Source organism: Colius striatus, chromosome 1 (genome assembly GCF_028858725.1).
Source record: "Colius striatus isolate bColStr4 chromosome 1, bColStr4.1.hap1, whole genome shotgun sequence".
Classification (NCBI taxonomy): Eukaryota; Metazoa; Chordata; class Aves; order Coliiformes; family Coliidae; genus Colius; species Colius striatus.
Genome location: NC_084759.1, coordinates 130,859,093 through 130,884,242, shown reverse-complemented (window position 1 = coordinate 130,884,242; position 25,150 = coordinate 130,859,093). Strand labels below are relative to the sequence as shown.

At 38.2% G+C, this 25,150-nt stretch overlaps 1 protein-coding gene across 1 annotated transcript in view; it reads right to left on the bottom strand.

Moving 5' to 3' along the window:
- Positions 1-1,267: 1,267 nt before the first annotated feature.
- Positions 1,268-25,150, bottom strand: part of VWF (von Willebrand factor) — a 146,057-nt gene continuing 122,174 nt past the window's right edge. The window contains exons 44-52 of the mRNA XM_062007398.1: positions 23,269-23,379; positions 20,583-20,766; positions 19,662-19,702; positions 14,781-14,897; positions 11,398-11,496; positions 9,921-10,049; positions 8,316-8,355; positions 3,481-3,578; positions 1,268-1,611 (exon numbers count right to left, since the gene is read on the bottom strand). Coding sequence (XP_061863382.1) covers positions 1,423-1,611; positions 3,481-3,578; positions 8,316-8,355; positions 9,921-10,049; positions 11,398-11,496; positions 14,781-14,897; positions 19,662-19,702; positions 20,583-20,766; positions 23,269-23,379 — 1,008 coding nt within the window. The 3' untranslated portion in view covers positions 1,268-1,422. The remainder of the gene's footprint in view (positions 1,612-3,480; positions 3,579-8,315; positions 8,356-9,920; positions 10,050-11,397; positions 11,497-14,780; positions 14,898-19,661; positions 19,703-20,582; positions 20,767-23,268; positions 23,380-25,150) is intronic.

Here is a 25,150-nt window from a genome sequence, read left to right as displayed (position 1 = left end):
CCTCTCATAAAAGAAAGACAACTTGCCTGTTTAATTGAAAGCACAGAGGGAGTTTGTTTGCTCCCAAAGTGAGTCATTCATGCAGAGGGGGAAACCCATTTAATCATGTGGAATTGGCATTCATGTGAGGAGCAATAGCTCTTTATCTTAAACCTTTCTCCTTATGACCCAGGGGAATTGGTGACAATGCCCTCTGAAATGCCTGCCATTTCTATAGATGTCAACATAAAAACTACACAAGGATCACCCGATTTCTTCACCTTTTCTGCCAGGCTTCTCAGGAGCACTCTTATGCTTCACGACTTCTACATACATTTTTCACTAGCTCAAGAACACTTTTGCTAGAGCTGGAGAAACAGATTTTTTTCAACAAGCCTTGGTGATTCCACCACAAACAAACAGAGAGTTTGGTGTTGCTGTTTTTTGGATTGTGGGTTTTTTTAAAAATACATCTCCTGTATCTGATTTATTTATATTGTTTTCTTAAAAGTTAAGTCAATGAGAAGTTGCACTAGATTCCACCAGAACAACAATTCTCTGGAAAATTTTTAATCTTCCTTGGCCTGACCAGACCAAATAGAATTTAAATTCCGCTAAATTTATCCCTGGCAGCAGTAACTAAATTAGACCTGTTACTGATAATTCTGCATTTGAAAGAACTGTAACTTTTGTAGCTAATGCAACAGATGAAGTTCCAGTATTTGGAAATAACCTTTGAGCTTTCTCTTCAAGCTGGTCTGTGGAAGCACTGAAGCAAATAGTTAAGAGCTGTCCCTCAGACCTATTCACAAGTAGTGAGGACTTGAAGAAGGTACACAGCCTGCGATTAACACAGTTTCTTCACATTCAGCTTTAGGAGGAAGACATATATGTATTGCATAAAGGTATTTGCTTGCCAGAGCCACAATCAGTATTGTTTTTGTACTAAGAACGCCACCTTCTCAGTATGAAGTCTTATGCCATAATTACTGTACTCCCTGACTGGAGGGGGAAAAAAAACCACAACTAAACCCAGAAACCTAGAGTCCACAGTGAATCACTAAGGTCTGAAGCAGGGAACCTAAGTGTAAAGACAGTGCTAAATGCTTTGTAATACTTTCTTTAAGTAGAAGTGATTGTTTCTGTTACTGTGTTGAGGGTTTGCTTTTTTTTTTTTTTACTTTTTTAATAACGTGGGTTATTTTCCATGGTGGAAGAAAAAGGGAAATAATACAATCTGCAATATCTCTTCTGTAAACCACCCCAAGAATAATCATAAAACATTACATTGTGCTAGTAAGTTTTATTGTTTGCTATGTTGATACAATTGGTTAGTCAGGATTCTACTGGATAAAATGGTCTACAGAGAGAAACTGAGGCTTGCACTGTAAAGTTCCTTCATCATAGAACTTGAGATTATACAACTGGGCTTCTTGGAGATATTCAGTCTGTACAATTCCGGGAATGGCATTCACACTGAGAGGCAGAAGGTATGTAATGCAGCACCACTGTCCCATTGGCACACCGGAGTGGAATTGTGACTGTGGTTGTTCTGGTGGCTGTACAGCAGCTGCACACGTCTTCCCACCTCCCTGTCTGAACAGAGTATCTGGTGTTGCTTCTGCACTTGCCCTAAATGGAAAAAAAATATATATCAAGTTTGGACAGTGCCAGACCTCTGTGCAATCAGAATCCAGGTTCTTCCCTTCAAAATATACATAGATAACTTTGCCTGGAGTTCAGTGATCTGCTGTAAAACAGGTATTTGATTCCAGACTGTGAAATGCTGGTGGAAGAGTAATGTCTCATGGGCATAAGCATAGCAAAGAAGAGGTGAAGGAAATGGTCATACACAAAAATAGCTTAAAATTAAAACTATCATGGGTGATGTCCAGGGTGATTATGTTGACTTCTAAGCAAATATGGATGTCACAGAATCACAGAATCTTAAGGGTTGGAAGGGACCTCAAATGATCATCTAGTCCAACCTCCCTTCCAGAGCAGTACTACAGCCCAAATGTTGCAAGTCACACAACCATTGTTGTCCTACTGGTTGCTATTTTTCTTTGTCCTACTTGTCTGGACACTTTAATAATTTAGACTGAGCTGTCAATGCCTGTAGCCATAAACTTTCACGATGTAAAAAAGAAAAATAGCCCCACATCAAACTGTGTCTCCATACTCTTATTTCTGAAGTTAACACACATAAAAAAAGGAATAACATTATGAGGGAGGACTTTAGAAACACTGCTGTCAATACCAGCTATAGGAGGAATATTTAGTTTACTCAATATATGGCCAGATTCACAATATAAAATCTGTACTTTTGCAGGGCAAACTTCAATATGTATGACGTTATGGCTAGGGATCTGATTATTGTTGACTTTGTGGATAGGATAAGAGCTCAATTTTTTTAATTGTTTTTTCTCTTTTTTTAGTGAAAGGTAAGTGGTTTTGTTGTTGTTCTTAAAGTTTCCACTCTTATTAACACTTGTGAGCAAATGAAGGCCCTTCACCAGATCACTATCTGAAAAGCCTGGGCATTTACTCCCTTAATACTTCACCTTTCTGATCCTGTTCTTTTCCCAGTACCCATAGGAAAGACAGAGACTCATTCTGTCTACTGCCTTAACTAAAGAGAATACCCAAGGTGCTGAGTGGAAGGCATCTGCTTGTTGACTATCCTCGAATGCCATCATTTGGATGGTATACAAAGGCTATATACAATCATTGTGTGAAACTTGCTTATGTCAGATTGAGCAGCTGTACTGCTACAACCCAGTCTGGGAAGAGAATGTCTTCTTTGGTTCCCAATCTCAGAGAGACGGGAATATCTAGACGGGAAGGCTGCTATTTCAGTTGGAAGTTGACCTGTAAAGGTGTAAGCAATAATAGGCAGGAAATAAAACATTTAAACCAATTGTGGAAGACATGCACAAGACATGCAGACCATAACAGCTTAGTGCTCAGGGTAACAGAGGAGTCATAGAGCAAGCATATGGAACATAGAAGTCAAATCATGATGTTCAAGTTTAAATGTCTCTTAAAGTATCACGCATCTAAATATCTATTTACACTCATAAATCAGCTTCAGGGCCTGAAGAGGGATATCTGTGCCTAATTGTAAACTCAGATCTGAAAATCAGTCTCATTAATAATAAGTTTTTGTTTGGTTGGTTTTTATTAATGTAGAAAGTGCCAACAAAGCCACTTCAAAGTTATTAATTTGTGGTGGAAGCAAAAGAGAGTGGTATGAACAAAGCCTTCATGTCTAACATGTCTGTGTTTATTATGCTTTCTTGGATAGGGAAAATTCAGCATCACCAAATTACTTTAGGAAATAAGTGCCAATGAAGGTTTACACTGAGTGAACCAATGAGGACAGAAACTGATGCTCTACTCACTGAAGTGAAGCTGTAGTAGAGGCAAAGATTTCCTTTTTGGAAGAGAGAAAGGGGGCAAGGGTAGGCTTGGGTTAGAAGGGGTGCTTTTGTTATTTACCTCACAATGAGAAATAGGCACTTCCTTTTCAGCCACACATCCATTGCTGTTCCTGTACTGTTGCCTGGTACTCACAGGTCGACATTCCACTTCCACACCTACCGAGTTAAAAAAAAAAAAAAAAAGAGCTTTTTAAAAAAAAAGTTTAAAACCAAAGTGTTTGATAATGCTGACAATTGGGTTTTGTTAACTCCCTTCCTTTAATTACTGGACTTGCTGTTAGTGAGATGTTATTACTGTTAAGAATTAGATGTGTCTCCTTAGAGTAATTAACGTAGAGCTGTGTGACTACGTCACACTTCAGTCCTAAAATTCCACTGGAGACCAGGGTTTCCATCATGTTTCTTTTCAATTGATTGATTTGTTTCAATGTCATCTTGCCACCTAATCTCTGCCTTTACCTGTTGGCTTCTGTGTTAGACAACTCCTTTTAGACATAGTTCAATGCTATATTGGACAAGCAGGTACACAAGAAAAAAGATGAAACACATGAGAGCCCCAATAAACTAGTCAGAGACACAGAGCACCTTGAACTGGCTCTTCCCCTGGGGCTGTCACAGGAGAGATATTTCATTGTCTTGGGATGATGCTTTTCAAGATGAGCCAGTGGGAGCAGCTCTCCAGATCACCTTGCAGATGGTGGGTCAATGCCTTCAGGACTGTGTGGGACTCATTATGTGATGCTAGGGAAGAACATTTTGGGGATTCTGCAAAGCTTACTTACCATGGAATTTTTTAGAGGAGGAACCACAGTTTGGGGAAGAGAGGGATAAAGGTGGTTTGGTAAGAAACCAGCATGGGAAAATGGATGGATAAACGCATAAAGGGGGGCAATTGCATGTTAAACAGCTTCTGGTCCATACTTTTGTTCGATTTTGCTCTGTGTTTGATCTCTGCAATCTGTCCTGACTTCTTATTAAACTTCATTTCTAATTGCTTGTCTTGGGTGATGGATTCTGTTCTGCATGAATGTGTGTGCGTGGAGGTGTGTCAGCAACTGGAATTGTACCTCAGGTCATAGGATCCACAAGTATAAGTTAGCAGGGATGCAGGACCAGTTACTGGACAGAGTGGGTACCTAAGACCACCAAAGATCTTCATCCTGATCAGCCAAAGGCAGGCTCAGGATAAGAAGGGGCTTGCTGGCTGCATTTGCCAGGGTGCTGAGAGTCTATGTGTCTATACACATTACATACCTGTGTTTGAGTGTGTGCCTATCAGGATACATGTTCAGCCTCACTGTTGTCCAGACCTGAGGACATACAACCCCTTTTGGGAGCCTAGATTTGACAATTCCTAACAATCATAGAATCATTGAATGGTAGGGGTTGGAAGGGACCTTTAGAGATCATCTAGTCCAATTCCCTTGCTGAAGCAGGTCCACCAAGATCAGGTCACACAAGAACACATCCAGGTGGGTTTTGAAGACCTCCAGAGAAGGAGACTGCACAGCCCCCTAGGCAGCCTGTTCCACTGTTCTGTTCCCACACAGTAAAATAGTTTTTTCCTATGTTTAAGTGGAACTTCATGTGTTCCAGCTTCATCCCATTACCCCTTGTTCTGTCATCAGATACAACAGAAAAAAGGGATGTCCCAATCTCCTAACAATTCTGGCATATCTGGCGGATTTTGCAGGAGCTTATTGGAAAAAGAAAAACTAGGGAAAAAAAATTAGAAAATTATTTCTGAGAAAATCTAACTTTGGGTCAATGAGAGCTTTTCCACTGTCTCCATTAAGTCATGAAATACTCCAATACTTGTTTTCCAACACTTTTTGCCCTTAATATTAGGCTAATTCTCCCTGACTTTTTTTCATCTAACTAGAAAGTCACACAAGAGGCAGTAGGTCTGGAATGTGGAAAGGGTGCAGGAACAAGGAATCTGCTGATGCCTCTTTGTGAAGTGAGGTTGATTTGCTATGCTCTGTTATCTGTGATAGTCGATGGTGACTCTGCTCTTCCACTTTTGAAGGTAATTTTGCCATTGACATGTTCAAATACAGACTAATCCAGAATATTTTGATCTGAACACCCTTGTCTGGTTTGGTCCACATCTAAAGACTTGTGCAGGAGCTAATGTGTTGACTTGGTTTTTTTAAGTGGATATTTTATTCACTGAAAACAGCAGATTTTTATAGTGTTAATACAGCACTATGCCTCTGTGTGAAGACAGACTCCTACTTTTATTCATTTCTAGTTAACTCATTTCTGTATTTACCAGAATACTAGACTATTTTTTACATATGTACAACCACATTTCAGACAGATGAAGGAATGTGGCTGGCCAATTGGACAACTAAGTAGATACATGAATTGAAAAAAAAAAAGTATCCATCTTCCTATCAGCTTTCGATACCTTTTCCATGTGAATGTTTAGTACCAAATTAGGTCTGTGTCTTGCTATAAGGCTTTACATTCCAATAAATAAATAAATAAATAAAATGTTTCTGGCTCCAAGGCTAGAAATGCCAATTCTCTTTTAATGATCTCATCACTTCATTTCTTAAAACTTGTCTACCTGGAAGGAATATACAATTGAGTCTGCACAACAAAAAAAAAGCCCAAATAAAATAATTGTCATCAGACTGAACAGAGTTTCATCACCCTTTTGACCCTGACTCATCAACTTGTTCTTGCTTTACTACTCTCCTTTACCTTTTTGTAGACTGTACTTCCCTTGCAAAGGCAAGTGTTTTTAACTTAACATGACACATGCAATTGAGATCCACAGGGAAAAGAGGGAACAAAGTTGTATCTCTGCTTCTTGAGTGGGAAAATGAGGAATAAATATCCTTTGCAAATAACCAAGTCCTTTGCTAGTAACACAAAAATATAATGAGAAGCCTGTTTTGTGCTCCTACACACTTAAAACCTGGAACAATGCTCTCAGACGTGCTAACAAAATCCAATTGACAAGGCATGACATAGAAAGGGAAACTGTCTTCTTAAACAGTCTTTGCTCAAAGCCACATAGGATTGTACTGAACCAAAGTCTTCACCCTGAACTATGCTTTGAACTTGAGAGAACAAGTTCTCTGCCAAATTCTTTATGGTACTGAGGTGTCTGAAAGACAAACTCTTTCAAGACCTGGGAAGATAATGTAACCTACAGCTAAGTCTCCATGTCCATGAGAAACTGATTATTCTCTTATCTGACTTTTAAGAATAATTACTCTGGCTATGCAGCAGCTTTTTTGCCAAGCCTTGGTGTTCCCTGTAGAGTATGTAACAGGTTGTATGTTGCTAATAAAAGCTCTGGTGAAAAGATATAAATACAGAGGAGAAAGAGAATTTGTGAAAAGATCTAAATACAGAGGAGAAAGTGACTTTGGCATCTAGAAGTATCTGTTTGATTCAGAGCTATGTATTAATCGCTGTCCTTCAATTGATAATCCACAGTTGGTTGGATGGATAGAAAATGTTGGCTTTTTCCTTATAAAGGACCCTGAGTAAGAGAGCAACTGGGAATAGAACTGTGTTGTAGTATGGGACTTCTAAGTTTTGAGCTACATCCAAGTAAACATCCCTGTGAAGAAGGATTTGAAGACTCATACAATATGGCCATTTTGAGGCACGTGATATTTTACTTAGACGAGTTTGCTCTTGCTGCTGCAAGGAGGTATAACTATAAATTAAATAAATCTTCATATTCGGCATTGGGTTTCTCTCCTCAATTGCAGTGATAGTCATTTTCAATTAGTAGTACCTGCCCACAACCCCATCTTTTAAATCTTAAAATCTGGTTTTGTTAACAAATAATGTTCAGTATTCCTTACTTGAAGCCTGGTAGATTAACAATCTCTAAACTAAATTACCCGTTCAAGCCATTTGATGACAATCTACCTCAACAGCTTTCTGACTTCTATTTCTCAAGCTGGAAGTCAGTGATTATACAGACCGGCAATGGCTACAAACTCTATAGGAGTTAATGTCCTTCATCAGGGGTATTATTACAGCAGTTCCTGTGCCAGTGTGGTGATGAGCTGCTACGCTAGCCATCTTTTATTTATTAGCATATGCACAGAGACAAAAACAAAAGATAGATAATGGAACACAGGCAAGATGTTGTTATTCTGACCTTAAAAGATAATACCAATCTTTTGTTACTTTAAAAAAAAGTGATGCAGTACTATTAATTTATTACATATAATGGAAAAAACTAAGAGGTTGTCTGTTCACAAAGGCATCAGAGATTCCTTTTAGAAATGAGAACCCAACCAATCCTTCGTCATGTAAGCAAATCCCTCCTACGCTCACAGCCTGACTGACATTTGAATTATCTACACAGTGATGCATGAAGTTAAGCACTGTAGGATTGACTCCTGACAAATTTAAGATGCTGTCAGGCTATTCAGTAGTAACATACCTTTGACAAGCATTTCTTCTGCTATTTTTTGGTTCTTAAATTATCAAAACCCAATAATAATCAAATTTATGCTGCCAGGGTTATTTTGCTAATTTCATTTTAAGTTGATTTATTATTCATGAAGCAGTTGCCTCACATATTCAGTATCAGGTTATGTGACTTGTCAACCTGTATGTGCACTACTGTTTCTATAATCTTCCAATGAACAATAAAATAAAACATTCATAATTAACATCTGCATAAAATGCGGAGAGTATCTATTTCTTTCTAAGCACTTGTGAATACTGTCAAAACACATGTTTGAGTGGACAATACATGACAGCAGTATCCCAGTCAGAGGGCAGACTGATGGTTTATTTTATCCGCATTGCTTAATTCTGTTTCATTAAACTGCATCTTATTGCCAAACAAATCTTCTTACCCAGTAGCTTCCACTTTTTGCAATTTCCATACAAGGTTTATTTACTTACATGTGTCACAGCAGGTATTGCCAATTTTTGCAATTCTGCCCTAAAATAATAAAAAAAGAAAATTTCTCTTCAGGCACAACTATTACACATTTTTTCTGCTGGAAGAATACAAAGGAATTTTTAAAACGGCATGTTAGGCAAAAAGAATTGCATTTCCATGTTGTACAAAAAATATAAAACTACATTAGTAATAACCTCTTTATTCATTTTAAGGTTTTAAACTTGTGCTTGTTGACATCTAATTGGAAATAATTTACTAATACCAAGTTTAACACCTGAAAATACTGCTTTTGCCTCATATAAGGAGCTTTTTAAAGCAAATACATTGAATATAAATAAATTTTTGAGAATTAGAGTGATAAAACCAATAGTATTTAAGTCTTATGTCTATTTAAGAAAGGAATTAAACAGTACCTCTTGGATTTTCTAGCAATATGGATAAAAACATGTCTAATCCACAACTGAAAATTTACAGTCAAATCATCATAATATATCTGTCAAAAAAGTTTTAATAGCCAAAAATTTTATTTCTTTTGGTTCATTAATATCATTTAGAAAGTAATTCTCAAAAATATATGTATGGTGGAAAATTATTGAAAAAACACAGTGAAAGGAAACATGGAGAAATAATTATACTGCAGGGTGGTGCCATTGTTGCCCTAAAAACCTGAACTTACATGCAAAAGTTTGGAGGCCTTTTTTTTTGTTTTTTACTAAAAAAAATATTCAAGTTTCAATGAAAACCTTTAGAATACGATAATAAGCCAAATCTTATAATATAATCTAGCATTTTTCTAAATGTTTGAATCTTTGTATAACAAAATATGTGTGCTCTAATGACTACACAAAGTGAGAAAAGTACTGTAGAAACTTTATTCTTCCTACATTATACACATAAAATCCTCCATTTGCATGATATGGATGCAGAGAGAGGCTTGGGCACATGTTTTGTTAAAGGTTTCCTGCTACCTGTCATGCCCAAGTGAATGGGGACAAGTGGGTATCAACAGCTGTGTGAAGCTAGAGGAGCAAAAGCAAGACCCCATGTGCTACATCCCAATCTGCATTCCATTCCTCAGTGTATGGCTAACCTGAAATGGTAAAAAATATGGGTGATCATGTTGAGTGGAGGTTTTTATTATACCATTATAACAAACAAGTGCAAATGTGGAAGTTTGAGGTCTTCCTACAGCATTGTGAAAATTTCTTTCTCTGACCTCACGGGAGGGTAGAGAAAAAAAAAAGTCTCAGTATTTCCTATGTATACTCATAGTAAAAATTTTTTTCTCAGTTATACACACAGTTTTGCTCTGGATACCAGAGGAACTGAAAACATTGCTAGAGCAACCATTTTCTTCCTGTGGAACAGAAGCTCAGCATCTCCCCTGCTGTACAGTCCCACATAAAAAAAACAGCACACATTTTGAAAGAAAGAAAACTTACATTTTTCTAAATTTCAAAGAAAGTTCAAATTCAGTTTAGCCAAGGTTCTGGGGGAGGGTTGGGGTTTTCCACTCTAGTACACATAAGGTACCTATATACAGAACCATAAACATGACAGAGTCTATTAGGAGACCTGGAAACAGGACCCGTTTCACTACTTACTCCTTCAGCCAAACATCTTCTGGAATCAAATGGAGGACAGCCAGTGATTCTCCTTTCCCAGATAAATTCCCCTTTTTCATTTACTTTACAGGAGTGACCGTCACAGCCATCCTGAAGTGATTCATTTGGCTGTAAAAATGTAAGGGCTATTAGCTTTGCTGAGAAACAACATAGGACAATAAGTTTTCAGGATCCTATACAACCTGATTATTCCTTTACTAATATTTCAATTAAAGTAACATGGTGATGAAGTTTATAAAACATGGAAATCTTTAGTAGACAAAATTCTTTATCAAGAAAGTCATCATCTTCTATTTACTTCCATAACATATTGATTACAGCTCAGTCAAGACTGCCTAAGCCTGACCTTTTTCAGCTCTTAAAGGCGAAAGAATTCCATTAACTTAAAAGAGAAACTTTTGTAAGTGAGAAACTCAGGAATCTGACCTATGAATTCTCTTTTAAAGATATATATATGAATATTTAACTTCTGTCTGAGGTGGGAGATTCTTTAAAAAAAGTACATAAAACCAGACTCCTACCCCTACATAAAGTGATTTATGTTGGAAAAGACTCTGTATAGCTATAAATCTAGCAGTACCAATTTTACCACTAAGCTATGTCTCTAGACATCACATCTACATGTCTTTTTAAATACCTTCTGGAATGGTGACTCAAACACTTCCCTGGGCAGCCTGTTCCAGTGCTTAACAACCCTTTCAGTCCAAAAATGTTTCCTAATCTCCAATCTAAACCTCCCCTGGCACAACTTGAGTTCATTTCCTTTCATCTTATCATTTGTTATTTGGGAGAAGCGACCAACACTGACTTCACTACAACCTCCTTTCAGGTAGTTCTAGAGAGCAATGAGATTTCCCCAGAGCCTCCTCTTCTCCAGGATAAACAATCCCAGTTCCTTCAGCTGCTCTTCTAAGACACATTCCTTAGACACTTCACCAGCTTTGTAGCTTTTCCCATAATCTGCCCATCTAAAACTCAGCTCAGAAATGGAATAAAAGAAAATGTAACATGCTGTTTCTTGTGACAAGCTGATGGGTGCTAATTAGGAAAACATCCACTCCTGTTTAAAAATCTATCATGTGGGAGATATTTTTCAAAATCCACATTTTCAACTTAAATTATCCATTTCTCATTTAAAATTAGGGTTTTCATTTCTTCTAGGTAATTTTTTAAGCTTATACACCAGTTTAAATTCCTTGATAATATTCATGCTTTCAGGTGCATCTAGAATGTCCCTCTAGAATTTTGCCCCATGGTATTAAGTCCCTTTTTTATCATTTACAAACAACAACAGAAAAGAAATTTCTTGAGAAACCATTATGAGATATAAAAGGAAAGACACTAGTAATACCATGCTGCCTAATCAAAAAGGAGGAAAAAAATGCACTTTCCTCCAATTCACCAGAAGCCTGTGCCATATTACTCATAAATAATAGAAAGAATACGTAAAACTTACCTGAAGATATTTAAGTCTTCCATCTCTTAACCTGATGCTACATGAAGTTGGCACACATTTTCCACAGCAAGACCCAGAGATTTCCTGTCTTCTGTAATTCTAGAAGGTAAAGGACATTTTTCTGGAGTTTATTTTGTTTTAAGCATGCTTCCTACACTTATTTCTAAAAAGAGGTATTTTTGTTTTGTTTTTAAAAATTTGGTGGACAAAGTGTAGCCAGCAAAATGCTTTTTAAAACAGTAGGACTAGACTAGCTTCATCGAATTAGTTGCATACTTCTGTGTTTTGTTTTATAAAGGCTGGCATTCTTGTACTGATTTATTATACAATAGGGAAACAAGTATTTCCAAATACAAAGATACTGTGTCCACTCAATCCACTATGCTTTCACTATAAAAAATCAAGCTCAATGACTGTAGGAGAGGGTGAGAAACATTAAAATGTCGTGAGTGACATGTATTTTGCATTTGTGGTGTGCAAGAGCTTCTCTGTAAAGCTAATGAATACTACAGAGTGCAACTTGGAAAAGTAGACTGAAGTGCTTAAAGCAGGAGTAAAGGGCAGGATAATCAGTAGGCAGGGAAAGGCGAGAATAAGGCTAACGTAAAAAATTTGGACTATGGAAAGAAAAAGAGAATGGCCTGGTAAGAAAGTAGAAAAAGTACAGAGAGTTAATAATATGTGATAAAATGAGAAAGAGAGCAAGAGAGAGTGAGAACAAGAAAGAGGAGAGGAGAGGAGAGGAGAGGAGAGGAGAGGAGAGGAGAGGAGAGGAGAGGAGAGGAGAGGAGAGGAGAGGAGAGGAGAGGAGAGGAGAGGAGAGGAGAGGAGAGGAGAGGAGAGGAGAGGAGAGGAGAGGAGAGGAGAGGAGAGGAGAGGAGAGGAGAGGAGAGGAGAGGAGAGGAGAGGAGAGGAGAGGAGAGGAGAGGAGACCCTCTCAAATGGCACAGGAAGAGAAAAACAGTGTCAAGGAGCAGGAGAGAATGAGCAGCACTAGGCAGAGGGAAGAAAGGCATAGAGTGGCTAATGGAAAGGAAAAAAAACCAACAGAAAAGAACGGAGTTAACATATGAAGAGCCCCACAGTAATGTCTCCAGCTGCTACACATAACCAGCTTATGATGAGCTGACCATTTTTAAGACAACAAACACTTTTGGTTGAGTGAAGGCACGCATGTTATCCATATGTTTTTTATAGAAAAAGAATTTGGGGGAGGGGGGTTACTATTAAATCATTGGAAGAAAACATATTCCATTGTTATTTAGGTGAACTTGCTCTACTAGGAAAAATGTAAGCACCTCAAGTAGATCATAAAATGACCAAAAAAAAAGAATAACCCTGATGAGCAGAATATCCTGCAGTTGTCTGCTCTGCAATTACCAGTGCATTTACTTTCACAGATTCAGCATCCAGTAGAAAGCAGGTGCTCCTGAGGGAGTATATAGACTTAACCATCATTTCATAATTCCATTAGGAAGGAATTGCTTTTAACCTGGATATACCATGAAATCAACAACTCTGAGACAGGAAAGATCCCAAGTATGTTTGTGAATCCCACTGGCCTTAGAGAGATGAAGACATTCTGCATCTTATTTGATATTTTTTCCCCTCAAGTTCCACAGATTTATTACAATGGCTACAAAGACATAAATACACTTAGAGCTGCAACCTCTCCTGGGTAGCTGCACATCTTCTAAACACAAGTTCATAGTGTTTAATAAGCCCAACTGGAAATTGCCTTTCTTCAAGGGTTTTTTTTTGTTGACTTTTTACTTTTGGGTCAGTTAGGGGAAAGGAGCTGTTTGGGAACTGTGTGGGTGGCAAAAAAAGCAGGACAGGAATGCTTCCCCATGTTTTTTATTTCCCATGTATTTTATTGATTCCTCTACCTTTAATTTTTACAGCTGGCTTCTTGCATTGAAAAGCAAAAACTGATGTTTGTATATTTTATTATGGGAAGATACGTATGCACACGTGTTTCTGGCCACAGATTCATTTCAGTGTATCTGGGGTTTTTTCATTGATCTGCTGGATTATATTTTGTGGAAGTGAGGAAGATGCTCAGCACTGAGCTTGGCTTACAGAAGCCTATGTCCATAATCATAACCTCACAGGGAAGTGATATTAGGGTCCAGAACCACATAGAGTATTCCAGATTCTCCCTTTTATCACAACAATACTGGCAAAACAAAGGGAGTCAAGTCCAATAATCGAGCCCTGCAGATAAGAAGAACACATATGTATGTCTAAACTGCACTCTCCCCACAAAACAGGCTGGGCTTGGATTATCATAACCATTGACCAGTTTCTGGACATTATTTGGGAGTTTGCTAGATAGAACAGGCCAGCTAGGACACTGATAACAATTCTTCAAGACAATGGTTACAGGACATGATCTGAGCCTGCAGTCTCATTCTATTTAGTTTATTAGTAAAATCACAGAAACTTGTCTTATTACATTATCCTTAGTCAGATTGAAAACTGGACTCATACAAAACTTTGCCCCTCTCTTTTGCAGTGACCAATCAACGTATGCCTCTCTTGGATGTCATCCAGGAATCCCACATGGTTATATTAGAGATGTAGCTTTGAGGCTACTGCTTGAGCAGGTCCTGGGTTTGGTTAGGCCCATTGGGCTCCATCCATTACCCATGGAAAGGTAGAAGGGACATTTAACCCTTTTTCAGTGAAGTTTAGCTGCTGGTCTATGCTCTTCAGACAGGAGGAGATTAAGCCAGACTCTGCAACTTGCTCAGCTCTCCTTCTACTTGAGGTATTAGTGCTAAAACTACTTAATTGTGCAGAACTAGTCAGGCACTCCAGTCATATTGTTGGTCACTTGAGTAAAACTGTGATTTTCCTCTGGCTTTCCCAGCCAAGCTCATTCCTTGCAGATGATGGCAGTAAAGCATCATTCAAAGACTGCAAAGAGGCCAGTGAAACTGATGGGGACAATCACCTCAAATCACCTAAGGCACAGCTGCAAATCAGACAAATATTATTGAGCCCAGCATTAGACAATTTGGAATAGTGATAGGAAAGTTTGAAGTATGAAGAAAAGGAGACACAGCAGTTTCTGTTGCAAATGATTTGCCAAAGCATATTTTGCCCTAAAGGTAAATAGTCTAAGGCACAGTAAAATGTGCCTGTGGGTCTGAGTACCATGAAAAGCTACCTTTCCCTGTACTGTCGATTTAGATCGTATTTCATATATTTATTGTAATTGAGGGAAAGAAGAACATTGGGCTATGACTTCTCAGAAAATCTTGAAGAAAGGCAATAGGCTCAAGAGCTGTACAGAAAATAAACTGATTTATAGCAATGAAGAACATGACCACATCAGACCCATTCCTAACCAGAACATACAGACAATTCACACTTACTATTGGGCATGGTTCACAGCTAAATTTTGTACATGTCAGGGTATATCTCCTAGAAGATGTTGACTCGAAGGAGCAGAGACATGTTGTGCATTGATCCACCATCAGACGTCTCCCTGGCTGAAACATTAGAATGAGTTTATAAGTAAGTGACAATCTCTTCAGCAAAACTCAAATAAAGGAGCATTTTTATCTAGGTTAAATGTCTTTCATTAAATACTTTTTTAGCAATTCTTTGCAAGAGAAAACAGAAAACTGTTGCCTTCACTTTCCGGAGACCCAAATTTTCGCATCTGTAATTCCACAGGCAGCACAGGCTATTTTTCATGTAAACACTTTAGAATTCCTTACTCTGAGAAACGGCATTTCTCACTTTGTTGCTCACAAAGCTTGCAAGCAAGAAAGAAATCCTTGAAAGTGATGAGGAAAATTTTGACATGAACTGTCCTGACTATGTGCTACGTGCTTGCCACCAGTTCTTTTTTCTCAAGTTTAGGGAATTGGTTTGCCAATAAAATTTCATTCTTGAGCCATCACAACACACAGATAGAGCAGAAATTACTTGTTATTGTTCTTGTAATAATACTGCTTAGAATCTGTAGAGGCCTAAAAGCTTAAAACTGAGACAGGAGGAAAAAAAAAAAGAAAAACAGGAACAGAACTAGAGTGAAGAACTGGACTTGACCATAGCTACAATCAAACCCATGTCTGAACTGGCACATAATCCAAGTTCCCTGACCAATTCCTAGCAACTTGTTTGCTAGATCCCATCACACCTTCAAAACTAGTAAAACCAGCGTTTAAAATGCAGAGTAAAAGTGCCGAACTATTAAATGGAAAACAAAAGGATGTGGAGTAATTGGATTCCTAGCATTGAAAAGAATTCAGGCCTCCGTGGTTTTCTATAAAGTACCAACATTACACTGTTCTCATCATGCTGATTTCCTTCAAAGTATTCTTGGGTTGTTCTGTTTACTATCACAACCATACTTAATGCAGACCCTCTAAAAGGAAACTGCTTATCACAGAGTGCCATGGTAGTTCTAGGCTTTCACATCACAAAGAAAGGGCCTACAAAGACACAATTGATATCAGAATTGATATCCTCATTGGATCTTCTAACAGATCTAAGATTCCAATTAAATACAAAAAATATTGATAAATTTAAGTTTATAGTAACATTACTGCTACAGGGAGGAACGTAAAGCTTACTAGAGAAATGTTGTAATGAAATCCTCACACAGAAGTGCCTGGAACTTATGGGAGAAGGTCTTACATTGATCCAAATGTTGCATCACACTTTAGTTCTATAGTTTTTATTTTATTTTATTCTGGGATCAGCATGCAAATGTCTATAACAGTGGTTTTCTATGAACAAACACAGCTTAGCATGACTCGAGGGAGTGTCTGACGCACTAGAAGGTTGTGCTGCCATACAATGAGACCTGGACAGGCTGGACGGTTGGGCAGGGAGAAATCTAATGAAATTCAACAAGAGCAAGTGTAGAGTCTTGCATCTGGGAAAGAAGAAGCCCATGTACCAGTACAGGCTGGGGAATGAACTGTTAGAGAGTAGTGCAGGGGAAAGTGACCAGGGTATCCTTGTGGACAGCAGGATCATCATGACCCAGCAATATGCCCTCATGGCCAAGAAGGCTAATGGCATCCTGGGGTGTATTACAAGGACTGTGAGCAATATGTCTAGAGAGATTCTGGTCCCCCTCTACTCTACCCTCGTGAGACCACATCTGGAATATTGTGTCCAGTTCTGGGTCCCTCAGTTCAAGAAGGACAGGGAGCTGCTGGAGAGAGTTTAGCACAGGGCCACTAAGGTGATGGAGTGTAGCACCTAGCTTATGATGAAAGGCTGAGGGAACTGGGGCTCTTTAGCTTGAAGGAGACTGAGGTGTGACCTCATTCATGTTTACAAATACATAAAGGGCGAGTGTCAGGAGGATGGAGCCAGGCTGTTCTCAGTGATGTCCAATGACAGGACAGGTGGCAATGGGTATAAGCTGAAATATAAGAGGTTCCAAAGAAACATAAGGAAAAACTTCTTTACTGTGAGTATATACTGGAATAGGCTGCCCAGATGGGTTGTGGAGTCTCCTCTGCAGACATTCAAAACCCACCTGGATGAGTTCCTGTGTGACCTACTCTAGATGGTCCTGCTCTGGGAGGGAGGTTGGACTAGATGGTCCTTAAAGGCCCATTCCAACCCTTAAAATTCTGTAGTATGACAGAAATGAGTGAAATAATGGACTGATATATTTTTTTTCCTTTTATATAACACACCTATCGTGTTTTCTTGGCTAACCTAGAATGAAATGCTAACATCTCCTAGCCCAGTGTTACTCAGAGCAACCAAAATAACCTTCAAAAAGCCCAAATCTACTCAGATCTCCTTCTAAATTCTACTCAGTAAAAGTCTGGGAAAACAGATGAGTGATATAGATAATCCTTTTGGTAAATATAGCCACCTGCTTGGAAGGCCGCAGTTAAAGCTCACAGCATTAAGAACAGCAGAGTGAATGCAATAGACTAAATTACTGGAATACAATATTGGTAACCAGATACAAGACAAAAATGTAAAGGGATTAAGGATATAGTCAGTTAACAGAACTCCAGTAAAAGACGTAAAACTTGGAACTATTCAATGAATGAGTTAATGGAGCAAAGTTTTCCCTTGATATAAAATGAAACTTGAAACTTATTGTTAAAGGACCCAGAATAAAGGTTTTGAAATCCAGGAAGTATAAACTTCTGTGGACACCACATCTTCCTTCCTGACCAGAACTCTGGAACTGTCATTGAAGTAGAGAACAGTGCAAGACAAAGCTGTAGTAATGCCAGATGCTCAAAAGCCTTCAGACATATAGCTCGTTATCTTACAATAAGCCATTAAATGAAGCTAGTTTAATTGAAAAGTTCATTAAAGACAAGTTCTAACATCTAATTTAATGGCTTTGATTGTTGTTTTTTTAATCAAAATGTCCTCTTTGTTTAGAAATCTTCCAAGACTATATCTCAACTTGAATTTCACACTCTCCATCTTGAGAAAATACTTTGGTTACTGCATTGATGAATGTTCATTTGTTAACATTTGACATTTGCGATAGCAAGAGCACAGAAGAGCTGAGGCTGGTTTGATAAATAGACTAATTTTCAAGAAGAACAATAACACATTTTAAAAGCTATATTAAAAGAAAAAAAACACAACATTTTTTATTAAAACAGCTTTTATACATAGCAGAGAGAAAATGTGCTAAAATGCAATTTTGTATCAGCTGAAACACTTTATGACTTTGTTCCAAATTGAGACAATTTCATTAAGAAAGGAATTTTTTTCAAAAGTGTAGAAACATAAGTATTTTCTTTTTAAGTCCCCAAAATACAGATAGTTTTCTTTTTGCCTTCAACATGACATTCTATTTTTAAAATTGCTTATGCTTCATTTTAAAGGATTTTAAAATATTTTAAAAGACTTGAAAATCAAAGACTTGACGGATCAGGTAAATGTTTTGTTGGAAGATGAAAAAAATTGGTTGTTCATGAAAGAACAGCATAGGACTGGAAAGAAGACACTTTCTTGCAACACACAATATAAATATATTTGCATATTCTCTATAACAAAAGGTGGTAAGAGCTAGCAGTTACTATACTGCATGGCAGTATAGTACGAGTATTGTCTTTATGAAATGCCACAACTAGTTTTGACAACATACTATAGAGGAAACAAATAGATGCATCAAAAAGAAAGATTATTTCAAATTTTACAACTTTAAAACCATTCTCCCACTGTTCTGACAAGAAAAACAGTTATTCCTCGGACTCAGTTTTGCAGGGAAGTAATCCACACACAGAATGACAGATATTTGTTGACAGGGCTTTAGCTCTAACAAATTGATAAGCTTATATTTATTGACTACCAAAAAAATCAAAGCCAGGAGAAATAGAGAAGGTTTCTCTCTGCCATACCTCAACAGTCCAAAGAGATTTGGGTAAACTTACCTCCTAAATAAATGAAAATGAAAGACATATATTGAGAATGCTGGAATACACAGGTTAAAAGTTAAGTTAAATGACTAAAGAGGACCTGTTTCCCTGGGGAATGATGGGAATATTTAGAGTTCTTTGACACCAATGGTGCTGCCAGAATATGGATTTAGGGAAACAATGAACAATTGACAGAGCTCTCCAAAGATAAATTCGGCATAAATGAGATCAGATGCTTAACTCTCCTCATTTCCACTGTCAGAGAGTGGGTTAAACACGTCTTAATCTATCCATTAAATATACATGTGAAAAAAATTTCCTCTGAGGACATATCAGTGGGGATCTTGAAAGGGAACAGAGGTCAAACAGTGAGGAAGCTCAGCTATCCTGTTCCTGCTAATAGCCAAGGAGGGATACTTCCCCTTCCACACAGGTGGAACAAGAGTCTCCAACCTTTTTAATCAGCTTTATCCTCTAGGTAGAACACGGGAAGTTTTTGCTTCCCCAAAGTGGGCAAGGATCATTTTCGAGATTATCCCTTGCAGAGAGTTTCCTGTGTGTTTGGTAGCGTGCAAGACATTACGTAATGCAGATTACCACAGTTTCTAAGTGCTTTTCTCAAGCATCCTTTCAAGATAAGGAAACATTACCATCCCTATTTTGCAGAGATACTCGTTGTCACATGGAAGCCTGTGGCAAGGTCATGAGCTGCACATATACGTGCTGAGCTCCTTGTCACTGGTTTTACTCCATGATCTCACTGCTATTCTGCCTGAACAAAGCTGTCCTGCATGCTTATGTGTATTCTGGTAAGTTTACGTTCTTCAAAAGCTTATTCATTTATCTAAACATCTTACCATCACATAAATAAAAGGAATTATGTCTTACCCCAATAACAGTGCCATTCAAAGGACAACCATTCAGGGGTACTGAAAAATAAGAAAACATTCCATTTAGCATTAACACTGTCATGACATTACCAAGATTTAATAAACCACAGGCATGCTTTTTTGACTAATTAAGAGTTCCAACTGAGGACATTTCAATACAGTTTCACTGTAAAGAGACAAAATTATATGTATTTTACATTGTACTTTGAAATGTAGCAATTTGACAGTTACCCTGAATTCCACCTCCAAAGATTTCTTGCCAAGCTGTTTTTATTGAATATATGGCACAATATGAAATTTACCCTCCAGTTCAAGCATCACACTCTCACATGATGCATTCAAGTTTTGTGCAAGTTACAGTGTGTTTTCCTTCTCCTCCTCCCACTGCTAGCTCCTCAACCTGTGGTTGCATATATACTTGTCAACTAAGCATGACTGGGAGTCCTCCCCACACAGAGAAATCTTCTGATTTGGACTTTTGACCCAAGTCTCTGCTAGGAAACGGTCACAGGAGCAATGCTCAGAGGCACACAGAAGACAGCATGGTAACTTGAAATCTCCTTGTTCATATCAGGCACTGGAGACAGCATTGAACCTTCCTAGGCCAAAAGCACCTCAAGACCTCTTTTAAATGCTTAACAATGCAGCTGTAGAAATATAGCCTGGTATGACTCTCTGAAGAAAGGCAGAATAGCTTCAACAGTACATAGCTCAAGAGGAGACAGTGAACATCAGCTGGAAAGAGATATCAATAGTGGCAGGTGCTACTGTACTTAATTTTCAAATTATACAGGAGAGCTTCAGAGTAATACTATATTTGCATAACATTCACTTTTAAAATTGCTGTCAAGAAACAGGAGTTCAACGCATGAGATGATTCATTCTCTAGTGATTCCATTTGTCATAAACAAAACCTTACCACATCTGCAGGAAGGACAGCAGTCTATTATTTGGTCACAATGTAATTCAGATCCTTCTGGACAATGAGGCACATCCATTTGAGAGCAAGAAATATTCTTTTGTTGTACAAAAACCTCATTGTTCACCCGGACACACTCATTGATAATGCAACGGTTGAAGGGGGATCGCCACTCTGTGCCAACCTGATGGGAAGTTGTAAAAGGATTAAATATAGGCAGCAGTATTTGTGACACTGCATAGAGGGAAGATCACCACAGACAATACACTGGTTTTCAAAAAGCACCTTCACTGCATCAGGATCAGCCTGTCACTTGACAGTTCTCCATAAATCCTCACTGCAACAATCAGTTTGTAAAATAGTTTTGTAGAGTACAGGAGTTACAAGAGTATCTTTAAGGTGAAAAAGAAGGGGGCAGGTCAAAAAACCTATGAAGAAAAAGCACTCTTAACTAGATTTCAATCTACATTTGTTACCCAGCAGCTGGCTGCATGGCATTGCACAGTAAGTGAGCTGGCCTTTTTTCTGCTGGAACCTGCTGCAAATCAGTTCTACTAAGCAAAAAAAGGAGGCTTTGGCAACAGGCTCCAGCCCTCAAAATATTTCCAAATGTAGAACAGATTGGATCTTGTTGACAATCCTACTGATTATAGTCATCCATGGATCAGACAAGGCAGGAACTTCAAGTACTATTATGGGAAGAAGCATCACCACTGGCCAGAAAGAAGATGCTGTCACAGTTCAACAATGGAAGCAGCTAATAACTGGTTTGAAGTGGTATGCCTCCACTGTTAACACTCTTTCAATATATTTCAGGAACAGTGAAAGTAAAAATTTGTTACATATCCCCAGTAAATTCAAATACCTTTGCTCAGAAAGCTAGGCAATACTTTTCTCTTATGTTAAATAGTTACCTCTTTCTTGTTGACAAAAGAGTTGAAAGAGGACACAGCAAGAAAGACCTATTAATCGGTAAGACACAGTGGGACATTAAAATAGGCCTTCTGAAGGCTTGTTTTATGAAGCAGAGAAAAATATTGACCCACATTAAGAAATGCTTTTGGTAAAACCACAGAAGAGGTAGGCTGCAAAATGATTCACTAACATTTTTTCAAAAGACAGCAGCAGAATGCCTTTGCAAAAAAAACCAAAACAAAAACAAAACTCAAATAATTAAAAAGTTAATACTAAGTAAGTAAACATAAGGTGTAGATGAAAATATAGACACATTACAAAAAAACAGGGAAGAAATGATGGGGAGGAGGTCTATTATTTTAAACATATTTAACTCATTGTTCCTGCCTTCGTTGAATATAAAGCTCTGCGTGGGATTAAGAAATTTTATTTACTGGGGCAGGCAAAGGCTTGCCAAGGGTGATTGCATTAGCGGCAGAGCACACTGAATAGCCTGAAGAAATTAAAAATGTAGGCAAAAAAAGAATCAGATATCCATAGAGTTTTCCAGAATGACATGATATCTGCAGCACATTTTAAATGGCTGTTGCAGGCACTGTCTTGTTTTGAGCTGAGAAAGGGTTTATTTTCTTCCAAATAGCTCCTAGAAGGTTATATTTTGGGTTTATTCCGAAAAGAATGTTGATAGTATAGGGATGTTTTGGTTATTGCCAAACAGGGATTGTACAGCATCAAGGCCTTTTCTGGTCCTCACCCTGCCCTGCCAATAAGTGAGCTGGGGGAGGCAGAACAATAAGCTAGGAGGGAGTATGGCCAGGACAATTGACCTCAAGAAGCCACAGGGCTATTCCATACCATAGAACACCATGGCCAGTATATAAACTGTGAGGGCGAGGGGGTTGGTCAGGAGAGTGAATTGCTGCTTGGGCATTGGTCAACAGGTGGTGAGAAATTGCTTTGTGCATCACTTGGTTTTGGGGCTTTTTTTCCCTTAGCTTTTATTTCTCTCTCATCTCTTTCTTTTCATTATTATTATTGTTATTACAATAATTATATATTATTGTTGGGTTTGTTTCACTTTACTTATTACACTGTTCTTGTCTCAACCCACAAGTTTTACTTTTTCCCCTGATTCTCTTCTTCATCACATTGCAAGGTGCAGGGAGGGCAGTGGTGAGTGAGCAAGCAGCTGTGTGCTGCTGGCTGGGGTTAAATCGTGACCAATGCACTCACTTTCCATTGGGCTTTTTGAATCCTAAGGGAAGAGATACGCTGTTATTTTGAGCAGAAAATTAGTGTGGCCTGGACAACTGCAGTCTGATCTGCCATGCAGCAATTACCCAAAATGTCTAATTCTTCATTAACCTACTAGTATTTCAATGTTCACCATAGAGGATATCCCATTTGAAGAGGAGTGTGAAATTCAATTCTGTGTCTGTTCTTCATAGAGTAACACGAATTTACTGGGATAACTTAAACAAATAACCTATGGCCAGAGAAGCATTATGTCCCATTAACATTCCTGTGAGCTATCATTTGTGGAATTACTAATATTACACAAAAATATTGCTTCCTTGGAGCTCAAAAGGGATGACAAGGGTTTGCATCTTAGAACCAAGTAAGTCACACACCCTGGAAAATACTGGCTTTCCACACTGCTTGCTGTATAGAAGAAATAGCTTATATCTTCCTCATCTCCATTCCTGGTATACAACAAAATTCCAGGGTACTTCTGCTAGAAGAGGAAGTGTCCATAACACTGCCACCTCACCTCATGCAAACGATGATCTGCATCACCTCGAGTCCAGAATAGCTGCTCCTCGCAGGCAGTCTTCTGGCATCTCCCACAACACTCCCCTTCTTGAACGATATACTTGTAGCCCTGTAGGAGAAAAGAAATAGACTGACTGATCCAGGAATAGGAAACAAATTAGAAGATTAATCCTAAAATAAAACACTAGGACAAATGTTTAATGGTAGTAACTTTTTTTTATGGAAAGGGGAATTTGAAAACAAAAATGTAAGGTCACAAGCTGCTGTTGCAAGTCCAACAAGTGGTCTGTCTAGATCAGCATCCCATTAAGTGGTTAACATTATCCATCAGAAAATATAAATTAAAATGTACATATTAGGAGTAGAAATTCGTATCTTATTAGTTCCTGTTCAATATAAATTTTGAGGTCCTAGTCATTTCAGCTACATGGACTAACTCTAGGAACTGTCCTTGCTCAGGCCATGGCAATCAACTACTGAACCTGGTGAGAATAACAGCTTCTCTAGTATGGTATGGAACACCTCTTCTTGAAGTACAGAAAACGATGACAGTGTCTAACATTAAAAAAAAAACGAATAATCAAAACCACTGAGAAACATCTTCCTTCTGCTAAGATGTCATGGTTTGACATGGAGCCATTTCTGTTAATGGGGAAGGGGCTGTAAAGATGGCTCCTGTAAGAAGTTACTACAAGTAAGTGCTTTCCAAAAGAAAATGAAAGGTAAAAATTTTTCTAGTGGCATCTTAGACATTAATTAGCGCTCATAATTCCTATTCCCACCTCTTGAGAATTCCAAGTTAACATTCAGTCTGAGCACATTCAGACATCTGACTGCCATGTTCTGAAGTGGAGGGAAGGGGTTGGTCAGACTTATAGTCCAGGGACCAGTTTTGCCTGATAATTTCATCTTTTCATCTCCTGAAGCAACTAGCCAAGTATTCAAATATAGTAGTATTTAAGTGAAAGAAAGCAAGGAGCTTTAATCTAATTAGAAATAATATATTCTACATTTAGTTAATATTCTAAATTTAATAGCTAGGCAGCCTCCAAGGGGCAAAACATAACTCTAACTTCAATACAGAGTTGAAAAAAATGTTTTGTCAAAAAAAAACGTTGTTCGTGTGAAAAATATCCATGAAAATAAGCATCATTTTATTTTGGCAAACCCCTTTGAACTGAATTGTTGAAATATTCCCAGTTGCTTGCTCCCTTAATGAACTGCCCTCGATTTGCAATATGAAGCACATTAATAAACCTCAATAATTAGAAGACTTTCACAGAGAAGTGCATTTTGTATAATAGCTTAACCTAGCTTTGTGGAAAAAGCGTCATTGAACATTTTGGTTTATATGACACTTATCCACTAAAAACATGTCTGAAGTGTCTCAAGTATTGGATGCAACTTTTTATTTGTGTGGTAAACTCAGAGAAGTAAAAATCCATGAGCTCTTTGCACCCAGAATATAGCAACATTGAGTTGCAGAACCCAAGGTTCACTGAGTTAGTTTGAAAGGTTCCTTCTAAAGTGCAAACAGAAAGGTGCTATGCAGCAGACTCGGGGGTGATTTGCATCTTTAAACCACTGACAAACATGTTTGCTTTGGATGGTTCAACCTGTCTGAGTGGCCCTCCGTGTCTTTCAAGTTCAAAATTTGGGAGCTCTGACTCCTAAGAGGAAGAAACACAAGAGATCATGTCTTCTGACCTCAGAGGCTGCTGAGCTTCTCCTAACACAGACCCTGAACCACCTTGGACTACAAACCTGTCTCAGAAGACAAATCTGCAGAATGTAGCAGCTTACAAGCTTCTCAAAAAGTATTTGTATTTGAAAAGTAAGGTGGACAGTGACTCCCTGTCGTCACAGAGCCTCCACAGCAT